The sequence below is a fragment of the Myotis daubentonii genome, chromosome 19 (genome assembly GCF_963259705.1).
Source record: "Myotis daubentonii chromosome 19, mMyoDau2.1, whole genome shotgun sequence".
NCBI classification, from domain to species: domain Eukaryota; kingdom Metazoa; phylum Chordata; class Mammalia; order Chiroptera; family Vespertilionidae; genus Myotis; species Myotis daubentonii.
Genome location: NC_081858.1, coordinates 22319770 through 22339695, shown reverse-complemented (window position 1 = coordinate 22339695; position 19926 = coordinate 22319770). Strand labels below are relative to the sequence as shown.

General features: G+C 52.0%; 1 protein-coding gene across 1 annotated transcript in view; it reads left to right on the top strand.

Moving 5' to 3' along the window:
- Positions 1 to 19493, top strand: part of MYO1H (myosin IH) — a 34300-nt gene extending 14807 nt beyond the window's left edge. The window contains exons 12-31 of the mRNA XM_059675964.1: positions 172 to 252; positions 2012 to 2103; positions 3647 to 3741; positions 4350 to 4396; positions 4610 to 4690; positions 6020 to 6125; positions 7614 to 7731; positions 10290 to 10403; positions 11305 to 11381; positions 12121 to 12189; positions 13006 to 13090; positions 13731 to 13890; positions 14640 to 14723; positions 15452 to 15545; positions 15717 to 15772; positions 16370 to 16505; positions 16865 to 16935; positions 17082 to 17179; positions 18643 to 18742; positions 19347 to 19493. Of these exons, the coding sequence (XP_059531947.1) occupies positions 172 to 252; positions 2012 to 2103; positions 3647 to 3741; positions 4350 to 4396; positions 4610 to 4690; positions 6020 to 6125; positions 7614 to 7731; positions 10290 to 10403; positions 11305 to 11381; positions 12121 to 12189; positions 13006 to 13090; positions 13731 to 13890; positions 14640 to 14723; positions 15452 to 15545; positions 15717 to 15772; positions 16370 to 16505; positions 16865 to 16935; positions 17082 to 17179; positions 18643 to 18742; positions 19347 to 19370 (1788 nt within the window). The 3' untranslated portion in view covers positions 19371 to 19493. The remainder of the gene's footprint in view (positions 1 to 171; positions 253 to 2011; positions 2104 to 3646; positions 3742 to 4349; positions 4397 to 4609; positions 4691 to 6019; positions 6126 to 7613; positions 7732 to 10289; positions 10404 to 11304; positions 11382 to 12120; positions 12190 to 13005; positions 13091 to 13730; positions 13891 to 14639; positions 14724 to 15451; positions 15546 to 15716; positions 15773 to 16369; positions 16506 to 16864; positions 16936 to 17081; positions 17180 to 18642; positions 18743 to 19346) is intronic.
- The last annotated feature ends 433 nt before the right edge of the window (positions 19494 to 19926 follow it).

Below are 19926 nucleotides of genomic sequence, written 5' to 3'. Positions count from 1 at the left end.
TGCTCTGCCCATTTCCCAGGAAGTTATTTTGATATTCAGAAAGGATTATTATTTTTTAATGTTAGAGATACAAATCGGGTTTTCGAAAAAATGTCGGAAAACCCGTTTAAAAGAAATACATCTGCTCATCCAAATCCTCCGTGGAGAATTGTTTCCTCTTTGTCATTTCAGTGGGAGCCGATTCAGTATTTCAACAACAAGATCATCTGCGACTTGGTTGAAGAAAGACACAAGGGAATCATCTCCATCCTGGTGAGACAATTACCGTTAGAGTTCTTTCACCCGGTGTTCACGACGCACGCGAGCGCTTGCATCCTCTTGAAACGGGTACAGCGAGAGCAGCACTTACTTCCGAGAGGAGTTGGAAGGACACATTTAGTGAGATGATGTAGGCAGAGGGCTCAGAGCCATGCCTGTCCCATGGTGAGCATTCAGGCTTCATTCATTCATTCATTCATTCATTCATTCATTCGACACTCATCGGATGCTTGCTTTGGGCCAGGATTGTGCCCTGTGCTTTGGGACTCAGCAGTGGAAAACCAGTGCAGGCTCTGGATTCTGGCAGGGAGAGACGGACAACAAACAGGTTAATGGGCAACGTGTGTAGATTGTGCAATGGAGAAAAAGGACGAGAGGAGATGTGCTGGGGAGGGCAGCTCCATTTTAGATCCTTGATGGTTCAGGAAGGACTCGCTGAGAAGGTGACATCTGAGCAAAGACCCGAAGGAGGTGAGGGCACCAGCCATGGGGACATCTGGGGAAGCGCGGGCTGACGTACGCGAGTGTCTGTACATTCAAGGCTCGGGGGGATTGCTAGACCAGTATGTTAAGGAATTTGAGGCCCTAGCCAGTTTGGCTCCGTGGATAGAGTGTTGACCCGTAGACTGAAGAGTCCTGGGTTCGAATCTGGTCACCGGCATGTACCTCAGTTGCAGGCTCAATGCCCAGCCTGGTCTGGGCATGTATTGGAGGCAACCAGTTGATGCGTCTCTCTCATCGATGTTTCTCTCCTTCTGAATCTCCCCTGCCCTTCCATTCTCTCTGAAAATCAATGGGAAAAAATATCCTCAGGTGAGGATTAACAAAAGATATTTTAGTAAAAAGTACTTAATCCCATTGGTTCTCCATAAATAAAATCAGCATAAAAATGCTACTTAATAAGAGTTGTCTCGCCAACCTTAACCAGGTTTTTATTGTTGTTACTGTTGTTTTAATAAAAGCTACATGGTTGATTCATCTTTAATTTTTTAAAATGTTATATATTTTTAGAGAGAGAGAGAGAGAGAGAGAGAGAGAGAGAGAGAGAGAAAGGAAGGGAGAGAGGGGTAAAGAGATAGAAACATCAATGAGAGAGGAATGTCATCCATCAGCTGCCTCCTCCACGCCCCCCACTGGGGATGGAGCCCGCAACCTGGGCATGTGCCCTGACTGGGGATTGAACTGGCAACGTCTTGGTTCCTGGGTTGACTCTCAACTGCTGAGCCACACCAGCCAGGCTCACCGTTATTTTTTTAAAGATGGTCAGTGAAATGTTATCTCTGTGGAGGACCCAGAATAGAAAACAGAAAGGCAGAGCTTGAGAAATATGAGACGTTGGGCCCAAGTGGCTTTATAGTTTGTTTCCCATGAGGCCTTGCTCCGAGTACAGGGGGATCTGTATGTTCCTTGCCAGAGATGTGTAGTTAAGAAAAAAACGAGGTTGCGTGTGTAAGCAAGCTGGGCATGGAAGCTGTGGGGTGTCCTGGGAAGACTTTGGGGATAAGCCTCAGCTCGGGGGGTGGCAGAGCTGCTTTCTCATGGAATTTCCAGTCTCTCTGGTTCCGTGGTTCTCTTGAAAAAAAAATCTGAGAACATGTGATGGGTTAGGCCCCCTCCCAGGAAACGTTCCCCTGAACTTGAGTGAGATGACCGCATGTGAGTGCAGGACATTGTCAGAGCCGGTGAGCGTGTTTAGACTTGGACGTGGTGGAGTGTGTTGCTGTGGCTCGAGGCTTCTCTTCTTCGTTTGAAGGATGAAGAATGTATCCGTCCTGGCCCTGCTTCTGACTTGAGTTTCCTGGAGAAGTTAGAAGAGAAAGTGGGGAAGCATGCGCACTTCCAAACGTAGGTATTGCATGTGATGAGCTGTTGCATTGTTGCAGGGCATATCCATTTTCTTGGGGAGGTGGGGGTGCTCCCCAAGAGTACAGCTCCGTCTTTGTAGTATAAATCCCGTTCTGATGCACCCAGTCATATTCAGCAGGCCCTCCGGTAACGTTTCCATTATAAGGTTGATGAGATGCTGTAGGAATTTGACTCTTACTTACATCAAATAGCTTATGGTAAACGTGGTTTTATTATATGTTGTTTTGCCACTGTTCCAAGAACATATTGACTATGTTAAGCGAGGACTTGCTGTATATGCATCCTTTTTGTTAGTAAAAAATCAAACTCGAATTCCACATCAAAACTTTTTCATTGATTTTAGAGAGGAAGGGAGAGGGGGAGAGAGAGAGAGAGAGAGAGAGAGATATCAATGATGAGAGAGAATCACTGATTGGCTGCCTCCTGCATATCCCAAAACCCAGGTATGTGCCCTTGACCGGAGTCAAACCCAGGACCCTTCAGTCCACAGGCCGATGTTCTATCCACTGAACCAAACCAACACTCTTGCATCTGTGTTTCCCATTCTACAAGGTGGGGATGTTAATATACCTACCATCTGGAATTATAAGTGACTGTATAAGTCATCTGGTGCAGTTTCTGACCATAGTAAGGATTCCATAAATGGTAGTGGCTTTATCAAACCTCTTGTAGAATGTTAAAATGATATGTAAAATGAATTGGATAACTAAATGAATCAAGACTGGAAAAATAAATTGTGGTATATTCACATATGGAATGAAATACAGCCGTTAGAATGAACAGTCTATAACAGTGATGGCGAACCTTTTGAGCTCGGCGTGTCAGCATTTTGAAAAACCCTAACTTAACTCCGGTGCCGTTTCACATATAGAAATTTTTTGATCTTTGCAACCATAGCAAAACAAAGATTTATATTTTTGATATTTATTTTATATATTTAAATGCCATTTAACAAAGAGAAATCAACAAAAAAAAATGGGTTTGCTTGTCACCTCTGACACGCGTGTCATAGGTTCGCCATCACTGGTCTATAACTTCATGAAAGAATGAAAGATTGTTGAGCTGTATGCCCTTAGGATATGTGTGTGTGTATATACATGTCAAGAAAAAGTTACTTAAACATTATGAATCACCACAATCTGAAACATGATATTTCATGAGTATTTTAGTCTCGCGACATCATAATAATGTAAGGTGGTAAAATCGTTTCTTAGTTGTCACCCGGAAAAATGGAAGTGACTTCATTGTAAAAGTAACTGTTTCTGCGGTTCATGCCTGTTTTTATTCCTCAGTGTGTGTGGGAAGGGAGGGTCTCCTGTTAGCCCTTGGTCTCCACCAGGATGAGACGGCAGCAGGGTTTCCTGGGAGCTGCCCGCCGTGGTCCGCTCTCCGTGCTGGCCTTCAGTTGGCTGTGGGGTCCCGGGCACCGTCAGAGGCCCCTCTCCCTCTGCTTTGTACTTTGGTGCATTTTGCTGCCGTGATGAGAAAGGCTCAGCTTGTGTCTGTGTCCGTCTCGCCGCAGCCGGAAGCTGGCGGGTCCAAAGGGCCGCAAGAGGATTGGCTGGATGGAGTTCCGACTGTTCCACTACGCGGGGGAGGTCACCTACTGCACCAAAGGTGGGTGCCCCGGGCACAGGCCACAGCCAGGCAGGGCCTCCGCGTCCTCTGGGGAAAGGCTGCACATCCCTCCCAGGCGCTCCCTCGCCCAAGGCATAGTCTCCCCTGGAACTCAGCGCCCCCTCCATTGTCTCAATGCCATTCACTGGTGTGGTGTTCTTTGCTAACAGACCAGGGTGCTGTACGATGCTCAGTGTGAAGGCTGTGCCTTCCCGGGTAGGATGCTCAGTGTGAAGGCTGTGCATTCCCATGGCAGCTCATGGCGACATAGAATGGAGCGTGGGTGCCATGAGGTCAGCATTGAGGACCTGGTTCTCCCGATGTCCCCCGGGATGCCTGACAGTGTCTAGAGACATCCGGTTGCCACAAGTGGAGAAGATGCCACTGGCACCTTGTGGTGGAGGCCAGGGAGGCTGCTCAGCACCCCACACGGCACAGGAGGATCCCACCGCAGAGGGTTCTCCAGCCTCCGCTGTCCCAGTGCCAAGGCTGAGGCCTGGTCTCAACGTGAGATCGTTTTTAGGGTTTCCCTTTGCGATCGGTTGTGATGGAATTGCATTTTCCGGCGAAGCCGTTGATTCCAACACTCCTTACTCAATGTTTTGCAGGATTCTTGGAAAAGAACAGTGATCTCCTGTACAGGCACCTGAAAGAGGTCAGTCTGAAACGGGACCACGCGTGTTTCTGAGGGGTCTGAGACACCCCCGCGACACTGATTTTGGGGCAGATTTGTTTGGGAATTTCCTCTCCAGGCATCGAGTCAGAAGCCAGCGTGTCACGGCTGGAACAGACACTGAGGCGTCTGTCCAAACCTTTCACCGTGGCGGTGTCTGGGACGGTGCACGGGACTCATTTCTCTGTGCGGCAGGTGCTGTGCAGGTCCAGAAACGGCATCCTGAAGGAGTGCTTCCTGGTGGCCGAGCTGGAGAACCGCAGGAGGTCGCCCACGGTGAGTGGGAAGCGAGCCCGTGTGAACTGGAAAGGTGGCCAAGAGGGTGCACTCGCCTCGGGCTCCCTCCCCTCCTCCCCCAGAGGGTGCCTCACCTCGGGCTCCCTCCCCTCCTCCCCCAGAGGGTGCCTCACTGCGGGCTCCCTCCCCTCCTCCCCCAGAGGGTGCCTCACCTCGGGCTCCTTACCCTCCCCCCGCAGAGGGTGCCTCACTGCGGGCTCCCTCCCCTCCTCCCCCAGAGGGTGCACACACCACGGGCTCCCTCCCCTCCTCCCCCAGAGGGTGCACTCGCCTTGGGCTCCCTCCCCTCCTCCCCCAGAGGGTGCACACACCACGGGCTCCCTCCCCTCCTCCCCCAGAGGGTGCACTCGCCTCGGGCTCCCTACCCTCCCTAAGCCCTCCCTTTGTCCTGGAGCTGTCACCCTCCAGCGGGTTCTATTAGATACATTATTTCCGAGGTGAGCACCCAGGGTGGTCGCTGGCAGACATGCCCTGAGCACCCGCTGAGTCAGGCCCTGGGCTGGGCACGGGATTTGCAAGAACAAAGCAGACAAGGTCCCTGAGCTCATGGGCTCACAATCTAGTGGGGAGGGTGTGGGAAAATGACATCAAACAAAGAACTTGGTAGTGTGAGTGCCGTAAAGGAAGCTTGGTGACAAGGAAGCGGGAAGGAGGGGGGGGGGTGGTGGGCTTGGCAGCGATGCTGGCTCCTACAAGGCACTAACTGCATTCGTGCTGAGTGAGTGAGGCATTCTGGGTAGGTGCTTGTCTAGCCTCTGCTCAGCCCACTGACCTTGGGCTTCTCAGGCCAGGACATCCAAATCCTCTCTCTCTCTCTCTCTCTCTCTCTCTCTCTCTCTCTCTCTCTCTCTCTCCTTTTTGTTTGTTAAGCCTCACCCGAGAATATTTTTCCCACTGCTTTCCAAAGAGAGAATGAGAGAAACATCGATGTGTGTGTGTGTGTGTGTGTGTGAGAGAGAGAGAGAGAGAGAAAGAGAGAGAGAGAGGAACATCGATGTGAGAGACGACCAGGGGGGGTGAGTGAACCTGCAACCCTTTGGTGCATGGGCTGATGCGCTGACCACTGAGCAACACCGGCCAGGGCCACATCCTAATTAATGGGCAGAATGGTAACAGGTGGGACAATCTGTGGAGAGGGTGGGACTCAAAGGGCTTCTCAGGCCGGGGCAGCCAAAGCCTCCTCTTAATGTGACAGCAATCTGTCTTTGAGAGCTGGGGTCTCAAAGGCCAGCGTCTTATGACCTAACCCTGTTGTGGGTGTTAACTGGGAGGGGCACCGTCTCCTCAGCGCAGTCCCTCTCCCTGCAGGTGGGGACTCAGTTCAAGACCAGCCTGAGCAGCCTCCTGGAGATCCTCGTCTCCAAGGAACCCTCCTACATCCGCTGCATCAAGCCCAACGAAAGGAAGGAGCCCAGTGAGTGGTGAACGGCGCTGAGCCCCGAGCTGGGGGAAACGAGGCCGGGAGGGGCCGAGGTGGAGTGCAGTTCACACCCTCACCACCACCACGGGCTTGTCCTTGTCCTCTGGGCCTGAGTTCTTTTCTTTTTTAAAATATATATTTTATTGATTTTTTACAGAGAGGAAGGGAGAGGAATAGAGAGTTAGAAACATCGATGAGAGAGAAACATCGATCAGCTGCTTCCTGCACACCCGCTACTGGGGATGTGCTTGCAACCAAGGCACATGCCCTTGACTGGAATCGAACCTGGGACCCTTTAGTCCACAGGCCAATGCTCCATCCACTGAGCCAAACCGGCTAGGGCTGAGTTCTTTTCATTTGTAATAATAGGAGGTTGACCAGTGGTCGGCAAACCGCGGCTTGCGAGCCACACGCGGCTCTTTGGCCCCTTCAGTGTGGCTCTTCCACAAAATGCCGACTTCTAAGCATTGGCCACGAAGTTTCAATCGCACTGTACGTGCGCGCCCGCATGTGGTATTTTGTGGAAGAGCCACACTCAAGGGGCCAAAGAGCCGCATGTGGCTCATGGGCCGTGGTTTGCCGACCACTGGCCTAGCCGGTTTGGCTCAGACTCAAGGATCCCGGGTTCGATTCTGGTCAAGGGCACATGCCCGGTTTGTGGCCTTGGTCCCCAGTAGGGGGCCTGCAGGAGGCAGCTGATCAATGATTCTCTCTCCCTTTCTGGAATCAATAAAAAGATCCTATATAATAAAGAGCTAATATGCTAATTAGACCGAACAGCAGAGTCCGGACGACCTTCTGGACAAAGCTGGGGCTGCGAGGACAAGCCCCTTGCATGGATTTCGTGCACCGGGCCTCTAGTATTAAAATAAAATAATAGAAGGTAAACAGGGTGGGGGCGTGTGGTCCTGAGTGAGCATTGCTCAGACTTTGGCTCAACTCAGCTGAGCCAGGCAGGCGCCAGAGGGGAGGGGAAGCAATGTTGCTTCTCTTCAGCAGCGAACAATCTTACCAAATGGTCTCTGACTTGGCTATTCTCTAAACCCCTGCCATGGTCTGTAACAGAGTCACACAGTCAAAGGCTTTCAGAGGCCGGGCAGGAAGAAAATGAGTGAAGCAGACTGGGCATAAGGCAATAGGGAGCGGAGGGGATTGCGGCAAACTGGAGAGGGCACACCCCGTTGAAAAGGGCAGCACGACTCCCTTCCAGCTGCTGTTGTCTTGTGGGACTCTAGACCTAGAATGGCCAGACCTCATGGGTGTTTTTTTTTTTTTTTTTTAAGAGACACCAGAAATCCGGATTTCCTTGTAAAGTTCCCCCATGAAATAACACTCATGTTGTCTTCGGGCCTAAGAAAGCATATGTGTGTGGCTAGATCCAGCTCCCAGGCCGCCAGCTCGCAGGCTCTCCCCTGGTCTCGGTTGGTTGAAATGGAGCCAATGGGGTCCTTGACCGTCGCTCCCTCTTCTGTGTTTTCCAAGGCAAGTTTGACGACTTCCTCATCAGGCACCAGATCAAGTACCTGGGGCTGATGGAACACCTGCGGGTGAGGCGGGCCGGCTTTGCGTACCGGCGGAAGTATGAGCACTTCTTGCAAAGGTGAAGTTCGCTTTGTTGACCTGAAGCCAGTGTAGCCAAACTCCTAGAGTAGAACCTCGTTGTCTGTGTGCGGGGGTGGGGGGTGGGGTGGGGGGGTGGGAAGAGGGGGTATGTTCTAAGACCCCCAGTGGATGCCTGCAACCGCGGCTAGTACCGAACCCTATAGATATGTTCTTTCCTAGACATACAACCTCTGATAAAGTTTAATTTGTAAATCAGGCAGAGAGAGTAGCAACAATAATAAAATAGAACAATTGGAACAATAGACATAAGAAAAGTTACGTGAGTCTGGTCTCTCTCAACACATTATATTGTACTCACCTTGTGATGATGTGAGATGCTAAATTGCCTTAAGCTGAGAACTTCCACCTTTTCACTCACATGAAGCCCTCTACGGCTTCTCTTCGGCTTGTCTGAATTGCGGTCAACGCTGCTCTTGTGCTTTGAGGCCGTTATTATGTAAAGTACGTGTGACTTGAACACAAGCGCTGCAACACTGTGACGGTGATGTGATGGCTCGGAGGGCTGCTATGTGACTGATGGGCGGGTAGCGTATACAGTGTGCAGACGCTGGGCAAAGGGAAGAGTCGTGTCCCTGGTGGGACGGTGCCATGATTACTAATCACACTATTCAGAATTGCATGCAGTGTGACACTGTGAACTGCTCGTTTCTGGAATTTGCCATGTAATGTTTGTGGACTGAAGTTGACCGTGGGTAACTGAAACTGTGGAAAGCGAACACGGAGGAGGGGGACTGCTGTGGAGAGGTGTGAGTTTCCGATGAGGCGGAGACTCCACCACCATCCCTCAGGGACCGCAGTTTGGTTCCTCCCGGCTGTGAGGCTGTGACAGTGATAAACACGAATATTTCCAAGAACAGAAAGCCAGCTCAGTTTATCGGCGTCCCTTCGTTTCACTAAGACCCCAACTTGTGGGAATGGAAGCAGCACAAGGCCAAATGCATAGACCTGCCACCAGGGGGCAGGCATGGGTATTGCGCGGCTTGGGTCTTGACAGGCGCTGGGTTAGCGCTGTCAGTGTTGGGCTGATCCCCTCTGCCTACTGGGCTGGCTGTCGAGAGAAGAGGGTGTAGTGGGAATGCAGGCATAGGAGCCGCACAGAATTGGGGGTGGGGATCCCCATACACATGGAATCGTAAACTAGGTGGACTTTTGTGTCTGGCTTTCACTCGGCATAATGTTTCCAAGATTCATCCATGTCCTAACGTGGATCATAAGTCATTCCTTTTTATGGCTGATTGGTACTTCATTGTGTGGCTAGGCCACTGTGCATGTATCTACTCATCCGCTGACGGGCACTTGGGTGGGTCCCACTCTCGGGCTGTGATGACAATGCTGCTAGGGCCATTCATGGGCACGTTTCTGTGTGGACACATGTTTTCATTTCTTTTTTTTTAAATATATTTTTATTGCTTTCAGGAAGGGAGAGGGAGAGATAGATAGAAACATCAATGATGAGAGAGAATCATTGATCGGCTGCCTCCTGCACGCTCCCCACTGGGGATCGAGCCCGCAACACAGGCATGTGCCCTTGATCGGAATTGAACCTGGGACCTTTCAGTTCATAGGCTGACGCTCTATCCACTGAGCCAAACTGGCTAGGGCAGTTTTCATTTCTTTAGGCATATGCTTAGGAGTAAGTTACTGGGTCAGATGATAACTGTGTTCAACTGAGGAACTGCCAGACTATTTACCAGGTGTTGTTGTGGTTTTTTTTTGAGGTACCCTCTGCAAAAATCTGAAAAATGGGTGCACACCATTTTTGCTCAGCAGCTATTCATTCACCCGTATCTCCTTCATTTTTCCCCTTTTAGGGAAGTGGCAGGAAGTAGCAGCCACTGCCTGCCCCCGCCACACACACATATATGACGCTCCCATTTTCCGAACTTCATACATCTCTTTCCTACTTTGTTGCTGTCTGGGGCTTGTTTATTCTTTCCATAAATACCAGCGAGCACCTACCTGCCGGTACCAGCGCTGTCCGAGGTGCTGGGTGGCTGCAGAGAACCAGACAGGCCCACCCCTGCCACATGGCGTTAACCCCTAGTGAGAGAGGCTGCCGATAACACATTATCTTCTCATCTGTCTGCTGATGGACATTTGTGTGTCTTACCTTTTGTCTATCCTGAATAATGACGCTATGAACATAAGCTTTTGCGTGGACATGTTTTCCTGTCTCTTGCTTGTACAGGGTGGGACAAAAGGCGGCTTACAGTTGTTCGCATGGAAGACAATAGTTAGTAATAACACAAGAATAAACTCTGTTTCGCTTACTGACAACTGTAAACCTTTGGCCCCGCCCTGGATACCTAGGAGTGGAATTGAGTTTCTTGAGGTGTCTGATGATGTCATTGTTGTATAAAGACAGCTCCCACCCGATTGTAGTTCCTCTTTTTTCTTTTTTTGGCCAAGTATATATTGTTGAATTCAAAGCATCTGAATTCAAGCAAGGAATGAGTCTACTACAGCACGCGGGGCGGCTGGCATGCAACCCTGGTGGGAGGATGGTGTGAGGTCAGGGTGTGCCTCTCTCCCCAGGTACAAGTCCCTGTGCCCAGACACCTGGCCGCACTGGCGCGGGCCTCCAGCAGAGGGCGTCGAGCGGCTGATCAAATACATCGGCTACAAACCGGAAGAGTACAAGCTGGGGAGGTGAGTGGCTGGGATGTCACTGTCAAATGTTTTGGGCATTGATCCACATCCGTCTGGAGCCCAGAGATTCATTTTTCAGGAAATGACGTAGACGTATAAGCAGATATCTCCATCCACTGCATTTAAATGCAGCTCTTAAAGCAGAACCCTCTCCCGTGTGTCTCCTCCACGCACAGTGGTGGGTCACGCCGAACAGTCCACGCCTCGGGCTCCAGCTGGGCGCACTGCGATTTCACTCAGTCCTGATACTGTCGACCTGGAGAGAGTGGCAGACCCCACAGGGAATGGCCCAGCCCTATAAGACGGCTCCTTCCCCACAGCAGATGCCTGTCCCACGTCCAGGTTGTCACCTGGGCTTCTGACCGACCGGCTATAAACGGGGGTTCCACAAGCCCCTCCTGGGGTCTGAATGATTCATTAGAGCAGGAAAACAGTTTACTGCAGGTTAGGATGGTGTGTTAGCCTCCTGGGGCTGCATAAAACGTTGGCACAAACTAGCTGGCTTCAACCAAGAGAATTTCATTCTAAGTTTGAGACGCTAGAAGTCCCAACTCCAGGTGTTGGCAGGCTTTTTGGGGATCCCTCCTCGCTGCTTCCAGCGGCTCCTGACACTCCTTGGCTGTGGCCACATCACTCTAGTCTCTGCCTCCGTCTTCACATGGACTTCTTCCCTGTGTGCGTTTTTCTCTTATAAGGACTCGCTTGGATTTAGGGTCCCCCTCTCCCCACTGATCTGACCTTGAGCCTTACCCTTGATTACATCTGCAAAGATCGTCTTTTCAAATAAGAATCTTACATTCTGAGGTTCTGAGTGGACCTGATTTTGGGGGGACCACATGTGACCCACTACAGATGGTAACTGACCAACTAATCATTAAAACACCTTCGTTTCCACTTCTAGAACCAAGATATTCATTCGCTTCCCCAGAACTCTGTTTGCCACGGAAGATGCCTTTGAATTTAGTAAACATCAGTTGGGTATGATTTTTTTTTTCCTGTCCTGACTTCCATAGACTGTGAAATGACAAGCTTAGCTTGGGCTCCATCTTCAACATGGTGTTTGATGTAATGCTAGAAGCATTGGCTTTGAGAAGCAGGAACACGACAGTGCCCTGGCCGGGTGGTTCAGCTGATTGGAGTGTTGACCCGGGCACCTAAGGATTGTGGGCTCGATTCCCAGTCAAGGCACATCACTGGGATCTGGTTAATGGGCAGGTGCTGGCTGTGGTGGGGGTGGGGGGTGGGGAGTTTTGAACCAGCTCCCAGGGGAGGTGACATTCATGTTTTCAGGGTCCTCAGGGAGCTGGGCCTGTCAATGGGAGGAGGTGGATGGAGAAAGGAGAAGCTACAGGGGGCGGGTGTGTGGTCCGGCAGCCCTGGGGTCACAACCCCTTAGCTGCAAGTTTCCTCACCATCTGACCTGCAGGCCTAGTAGTCAGATGTGCTGCTGCGGGTGCAGGGTGGGGAGTGAGGATGGGCTGTAATGCCCACCATGGAACCAGGCCCTCCTGATGGTGGCTCTGGGCCTTACCCTGGGGGAAGGCAAGAGGAAGGATGAGAAAGCACCGGACAGCCGGGCTGAGTGTGACTTGATGACGGCTTCCTCGTCCCCTCTGCACCGCAAGCCCCGAGGGTCACTTCTGACATCCCCTCAAGGTCACAACTATAGTGAGGCACACGTGAGAGTCATTCCACCAAACTTCTGTTTTATTTTAAGTGGCGAGGATTCAAGCCACATACAAAGCCTGCCTGGAAAGAAGAGTGTATGTGAAAAAAAGACAAGCAGGTAAGGGTTACACAGAAACTTTCCAGTTGGCCATGGGCCCAGCGATTTCTCATCTCCTCCACCCCCCCCCCCCCGGGCTCCTTTGCGCATCCTCCCCTGCCCGTCCTCGAAACCTTGGTGTATATGTGTGTGTGTGTGTGTCGGGGGGGTGGGGGGGCGCTCAGGGTCCAGTTCTGAGGCCTCTTCTCATTTTTCACTCACTTGTTTAATCAGAGATGACGACATAGTGTTCTATGTTCCATGGACATATTTTATTTGATCCACAACATATGCATGTTTAAGGAATAACTTTTTGAAAAGGTTACGAACATGAGTCCCTTTCCTCTGTCCCTCCCCACTCTTCTGAATTTTGAATTTATAATCCCCTTGGTTTGTAAAAAATACTACCATCTATGGACACACCACTCAATAATCCATGACCTCGTAGGTGGATGCCCAACCACTGAGCCACCCGGCCAGGGCTCTGTATCCCAATTTTAAAATGTAGACAACGAAAGCAAACACGGGGAGACAAACCAAACCCCATGGTCAGACACGTGTAAAGAGACATGAGCGCCATGCTTGCCCCTGAAAAGGCCCCCGGGCAGCTCGGGTCCTCCCACAGCGCCCCGTGCTCCTGTCTCCCAGGTTCAGTGTCCCCCTTAGCACCCCTCAGGGAAGAACTGAGGGCGTTCACCCCACTTTCCATCTCCGGGACTAGCCGAGCGCCGTGGCGGGCGTGCCGATGGTTGTGGCCTGGGTGACTGACCCTGAAAAACCCTTTTGGATTCAATGTGATGGTGCTCGCCTCCTAACGGCAGCAGTGAACTCTTTCAGCCATCAAACTCGAAACCCACTGGCGCGGAGCCCTGGCCCGGAAGGAGGTCGAGAGGAGGAAGTGGGCTGTGCTGATTATAAGGAGGTAAGTTCTCGGGTGCGGGGGTGCGGCAGGGGGTGGTCGTGGGCTTGGCTGGGTTTTTTGGATTTGTGCAGACGGGGAATCCTCCTTTTGGGATGTCACCCCTGAGGAATTCAGCTCTTTCCTCTGAGCACCCTGATTTGATGGTGATTGCAACTTAGTCCATTTGTAGTCTTCTCTTAGTCTAGCTCAGAAGTCACAAAGTCAAATCAATGCCTTCTGACACCAGGTGGGTACAGTAAGTGGGTCTCATGAGCTGGGAGAAGACAGTAAGGTATGGTGGGGACTGCGGCCAACTGGAACGCTCGTTCCCTCTCAGATGACAGCTGCCAAGGAGAAATGCCAGGCAGATCTTTTGATTTTTCAGGAAAGCTGGAAATTTGGCTTTCATGTAATACCTCTCTTTTTTGTTGTTGTTGTTGGCAACTAATTCAAACTATTAAAAACAAAGAAGAAACAGTGTGGGTGAAGTGGGACAGACCTTTGGGGTAGATTGGGCCTGTGGGCGACATCACTGGCTTTGGCCTATGTAACCATCTAAGTAATCGCTGCCCTGTGGTCTCTTCTGATCAAACGAGTGGAGAGAACCCACAACGCGGGGAAGAAATGGGTCAGAAAATGAACGTAACGCTTCCCAATTCAGGTTCATCAAGGGGTTCATCCATCGCGACAAGCCTCTCTGCCCCGACAATGAGGAGTTTGTCGTGTTCGTGCGCAAGAATTACATCTTGAATCTTCGCTATCACGTCCCGAAGAACGTCTTGGACAAGCGCTGGCTGAGGCCTCCTGGCATCTTGCAAAACGTAAGGACTCCGCTGGGACTCGCGGTGCAAGGGGCTTGGGCACTGCCAGAGCTTGTGTGTTTGTATGTGGACCTCCCCGGGCTCGGAAGGGCCGCCTTAGCCAAGCACATCCTTGCAAGGTGATACACAAGAGGTTTCACTTCTCAGAACCCGTCACGTCCTCACTGGGAGCATAAAGCCATTGGAGGTCTGTTACACAGAGCACTTTTATTTTTTTTAATATATATTTTTATTGATTTCAGAGAGGAAGGGAGAGTCACTGATGGCTGCCTCCTGCACACCCCACACTGGGGATCGAGCCCACAATCCAGGCGTGTGCCCCAACTAGGAAATGAACCGTGACCTCCTGGTTCACAGAGTAACGTTCAACCACTGAGCCACGCTGCCCGGGCCACAGAGCCCTTTTAAATGGCGTCTGTCCTGGAGTCGCCTTCCAGGAGGGTTAGGTGACAGTGCCTCTCTGAAGGTGGCCCGAGGACCCTCTGTAGACGGTAAGGTTCTTGGGCTCAAACCTGGACCCACTGAGCCAGCACCCCTAGGAATCGCACTTTAGACAGTCTCTCAAGTGCATTCAAGTTTAAGAACCACTAGCTTAGCAGCAGAGAAAAGGGAGCGCGAGACGATTAGCTGCTCTCTTGGACTGTAAGGTCCTAACGCACTTTAAATCGAACTGAATTCAACTAGGTTTCCACAGCTGTTTTGGTGGCCACGGCCGGAGACGGGTGGGAAATAAGGTGTGTTCCCCACAGGCATCGGACCTGCTCCGGAAAATGTGCGTGAGGAACCTGGTTCGGAAGTACTGCCGCGGGATCACCGCCGAGAGGAAAGCGCTGGTAGGGACGTGGGGTGCGCGGAGGGGCGGGCGCTGCCCTCAGGCTGAACTACTAGTTAGCGGACCTCACCTGTCAGCCAAGGCACACGCCTCATGCACGTGATGATTAAACACTCAGCCTGAGCCCTGTTGAGTGGCAGCTGTTAATAATCGGCATCACTCTGTTGTTACCATGGGAACAGTCCAGCTGGCCCCTGCAGAGCAAATGCAGGCCCCCTGTGTGCTGGAGGTCTGGTTTTGTTTATGCAGACTTTTCCCCTAAAGGGCTAGAGTACGTATTTCAGGCTTTGGGGGTCGTGGGACCGCCGTGGCAATGACTCAGCTCTGCTGTCAAGAGCCCCCAAGCAGCTAGAGGCAGCGTGTAACTGAAGGCAGAGCTGCGCTCCAGTAAAACTTGACTTACGAAACCAGACCGGAGGCTGGACTTGGCCCGCTGGCTCGAGCCTGCTGACCTCTGACCCAGGAGCAACAAATGGCTCCCTAAATTCTGCACATCCTGCTTCCAGGGAGCCAGTGCAAGTGAAAGAGAACAAGCATAAGCAGCAACTCCGTTTTTGCCAGGGCAGCAATTTTAGGGCATTTGGTCAAAGCCAGGCGTGTGTTCTGATGTCTGTGGAAGGACACAGCTCCCACGGCGTCTCGGGGAAGGGGTGCCACACGTGGACCTGGGGGCGCGCCTGTCCCGGAGGCCCATGGCCACCGCTGCTGTACATTGAACTGTGTCACCAGATGCAGCAGAAGGCGGTCGCCAGCGCAGTCTTCAGGGGAAAGAAGGAAGGCTATGCGGAGAGTCTGAATAAACCCTTTGCCAACAGTCGGATAGGTAAGTACATTTTTCCATTTACCTCGTTTTAAAAGAGCCAGGGGGAAAATTTCAACTCCGTAGCATTTCCCAATGGCGGTGCCCCCGCTGGGGTCTTGGTCACAGAGGGACAGGAAGCCAGCGGATGCCAGTGGCTTCTGCGAGGACTCACTGTGCTCTGTTCCCTCCTAGACGAAGGAGACATCAATCCCAAAGTGCTTCAGCTCATCGGCAACGAGAAAATCCAGGTAAGGAAGAGCGGGGCCTGGTCTCGGGCAGAACTCCTGATGGAGTCTGAGGACGGGGCCTGTTTTCTGGAAGCACCGAGTACGTGCAGGGGTGCGTGTGGGCGGGGCTCTGGGTACTGACTGGGCTGCCTGCCTCACTTAGGAGCGGTGCGATCCCAGGCAGGTCGGCAAGCTCTCGGGGGCTCTGCTGGCTGCTCTGTCACTTTGATCCCCGGGGGAACAGACACCCGCGTGGCTAGACAGGACGTTCCTGTGGCTGGGGTCTCTCGTGCCCACAGAGCCTTGAGGAGAGGGCATCTCTGCTGACCTCTCAGAGCAGACCCTCGAGGCGGGTGGCCACGGCTGGGTTGGGCACGTGAGGGAGGCAACCAGTTGATGTCTCTCTTTCTCTCTCTCGCTCAAAATGAATGGGAAAAATATCCTTGGGTGAGGATTAAGAAAAAACAACCCAAAAACCTAACAAAATCCACCAGGCAGAGCACCAGGGTGTAGGAAAACCCTGATGATGCAAAATCTGAACCTCTGAGTAACCAGCAACTCAGCCCCGCGCCCCCTCCTCCCACCTCCCCACCCGCTGTGACGGTCACCTCCTTGCAGTATGGCATCCCGGTCATTAAATACGACAGGAAAGGCTTCAAGGCGCGGCAGCGGCAGCTCATCCTCACGCAGAAAGCCGCGTATGTGGTGGAACTGGCCAAAATCAAGCAGAAAATAGAGTACTCGGCACTCAGAGGTGAGACGCAGGCCACCTCAGGGCCAGTCACTGGGTGACTTAGCTCCCGGCACCCCAGGCAGGAAGCCCTTGACCGGAGGATGACGATGTAGGGGCCTGTTGTTCTTGCGCAAATATCAGTGGAGCCCCCGTCACTCAAGTGTCCGGGCTGGACAGCCGTCGCCCTCTTCGTGCCCATTTTTATTTGGGGCACAACCTTGACAGCCCAACAGCACGCTGTCTGAGGAGCCCTTCGCCCTGCTGGGCCCAGCGAGGGGGGACGAGTGTGGGGTTGGGGAGCCCCGAGGTGCACCTCTCCTTGTACCTGTGTTTCATGTCAAGTTGTCCCTTCCTGGCTCCTCACTGCCGTCTGTCTGCAGGTGTCTCTACCAGCAACCTGAGCGATGGATTCTTAGTCATTCACGTCTCACCAGGAGCCAACAAGCACAAGGTAACCGACGGCCACCTGCCTCTGCTGAGGGCCCGGCACGGTGCCGAGATGCAGGGGGGACGACGGTGAAACCGCAGTATTGGGGAGTTTTCTTTTCACCGCTCCCACTGAAACCGCCCTGTCCTCTCCTCCCCTCCCCACTGCAGGGGGACGCCATCTTGCAGTGTGAGCACGTCTTTGAAGCGGTTACGAAACTGGTCATGCTGGTTAAGAAGGAGAACATCGTGCATGTTGTTCAAGGAAGGTAGGAGATTTCGTCTCCCGCGAGGAAGGCATTCAGTGCTCAAATGCTCGTTCACGCACAGAAGGCACTGTGACTGCCTAGCTCTCCGCTGGACAGGTCCCCACGGGAATGTTAACTGTGTCACCCGTGCCCGCCTCCCTGCAGGGGTGGGGAACTTGTTTCTGCCCACAGGCCATTTGGATATTTATAGTGTTATTTGTGGGCCATACAAAATCATCAACTTAAAACTCATGTTGCTGTGAAAAGAGCCCTTAGAGCAGTGGTTCTCAACCTTCCTAATGCCGCGACCCTTTCATACAGTTCCTCATGTTGTGGTGACCCCCAACCATAAAATTATTTTCGTTGCTACTTCATAACTGTAAGTTTGCTACTGTTATGAATCGTCATGTAAATATCTGATATGCAGGATGTATTTGTTACAAATTGAACATAATGAAAGCATAGTGATTAATCACAAAAACAACATGTAATTATATATGTTTTCCGATGGTCTTAGGTGACCCCTGTGAAAGGGTCGTTCGACCCCCAAAGGGGTCGCGGCCCACAGGTTGAGAACCGCTGCCTTAGAGTGATTGAATTTCAAGTCCTGGGCCAGACGTTCCCCACCCCTGCTCCAGTGGGTACCCTGCCCTTCCGATTAAGAACTTCTTCCCTCCCCCCAATGCCCGGGGCTCCAGAGAAATGAAGAAGTGGGTGATCACTGGCTGACCCACGGGACCAGGGTCTTGTGACCCAGTATTCAAAGGCGGCGCTCACGCCCCTGGGGGAAGCTGTCACAAGTGGGGGGTGGGCCTCCGCCCGAGGAGGTGGCAGCCACACCTGTGCTGTGGAAGCTGTTTTGGAGGTCAGCTGGTTGGGCACAGGGGGCCTCCACTTTGCAGGCTGCCTACAGACGGAAAAGTGCTGGCATTTCTGTGGGACATAAAGGAAAAACCCCTGGTGCATAGAGAACCTGTTCAATTCTCTCGGCAGCTCTGAAGTGGGTGCCGTCACACAGCTGGGCAGGGACCCTCAGCATGGCTCCCAGAGCCCCTAAAGCAGGCTGCTCCCTCACACTTCTGCTCCCATTACGCCCCAATCCCTAAAACCTGCTGAGTAAATCCCTATGTGGATGGAACAGCGAGAGGTGGGTACGTGGAAAGTGGTGCTTCTGTATTGCTCTGCCTCCGAGGGCAGAGCTAGCCCATGAGAGCTGTTGTATAAAGACATATAGTTACCCAGACAGCAGCGTGGCCCCTTGAAAGTGAAGGAGCTAAACTGATCATAGAGTAATTACAGAGACATGGGGTAAGTTTCCTGGTTATGGAAATGGTTTTCGTCTTTGCATTACTCAAATTCTATAATCAAACAGGTTCAACCTTGAAACGAGTAAAACTTCCTAAGTAAATTTCTCCTGTAGAGCAAAGGCTGAGAGAGAACAGTAACACCAGGTCAGTAACTCATCATGTTTTGTGTATTTTAAGTTTACAGTTTTATATCAGTCCTGGAAGAGAAGGCACAATAGTTTTCGACACGGGACCAGAAGAACAAATCTATAAAGATAAAAACGGACAGTTAACAGTGGTGAGTGGCTGTGTCTGGGGAGGGAGGGAAGCACTTTTTGATGAGGATAAAGTTGAAAATGCTGCCAATTTCAGTCCTCCTGTAGACGGACTGGAATCATAGCTAGTTCCTCTCTTTCTAGTCCTGCTTCCACATCTGAGAAACAGGAACTGGAATTGGTACTGGAGACATAGATCCAAATGCTGGATGAAGCAAGAGTTTACTGCCATGTTTACTGGGAGCCAGAGCTGATATTCCACCCTCCTCGGGTTTAAAAGGAAAAGCCCTGCTTTTCACTGGGCGGCGCAGGTGTTGGGCCTCATCGCAGTGGTTCTCACTCCAAACTGGAGCCTCCCGCGTTAGCATCTCACCCCCAGGCTCTGTGCTGTCATTGGCTGCGGGTGTGGCCGGGTGCTCAGAGCTTTGCCCTCCCTGCCAAGTAGCTAATTCTGAGCCCAGCTCCCTTTTGGAGTCACAGAGCCCGTCACAGGCCTCGCGAGCCCATTTCTGTGTGGCTGGTCGAAGCCACATCACCTACCTGGGTGATGCTGACGGTGGGGTGATAACTGCTTCCTTCCGAGGGGGGCGAGGTGAGGCCGCTAAGCTGCAGCGTGGACTCTTCCAGGTGTCTGTCCGCATGAAGTCCTGATAGAGGGTGGCGTCTGCCGAGGCCAGGACGTAGGAAGCGGGATTTGACCCAGGAAGCTACCCCTTCGAGGAAAGGCTCCCGGGGCTCTGAAGAAACGGAGCGGCTTCTCATGCCAGCGCCCATCCCCAGCGTCTCAGCTGCCCTGTCGTGCTAACGTAGAACGTCACCGAGAGGGTGGCTGTGAACGTCCCAGTAGGACAGACACTCGCTGCGCACTCTGCCGGGTCACTGTAAGGTGGGCAACAGCTTCTCTCCCTTTGCCGGCTGCCTCCAAGGCACAGTGAGTGTTAGAGGTGGTCTGAGTGAGTAACTGAGCGTTCACAACGCTGCAACATTTGAATTTTGCTTTAAATACATGGAATTAGACATGCACCCAATTCCTTAACATTTCTCATGGGCTCTCTAGGGTCCAGATGGTGAGCTGTGTCTCCCCAAAATTAAATTGGTGGCGACACCAGCTGATTGATTGGTTTTGCTTTTTCAGAAGCCCAGCTGCGTTTCTGCCCCAGACTCCCTTTTGGTGTTTAAATTCAGGCGCTACAGGGAAATGACTCAG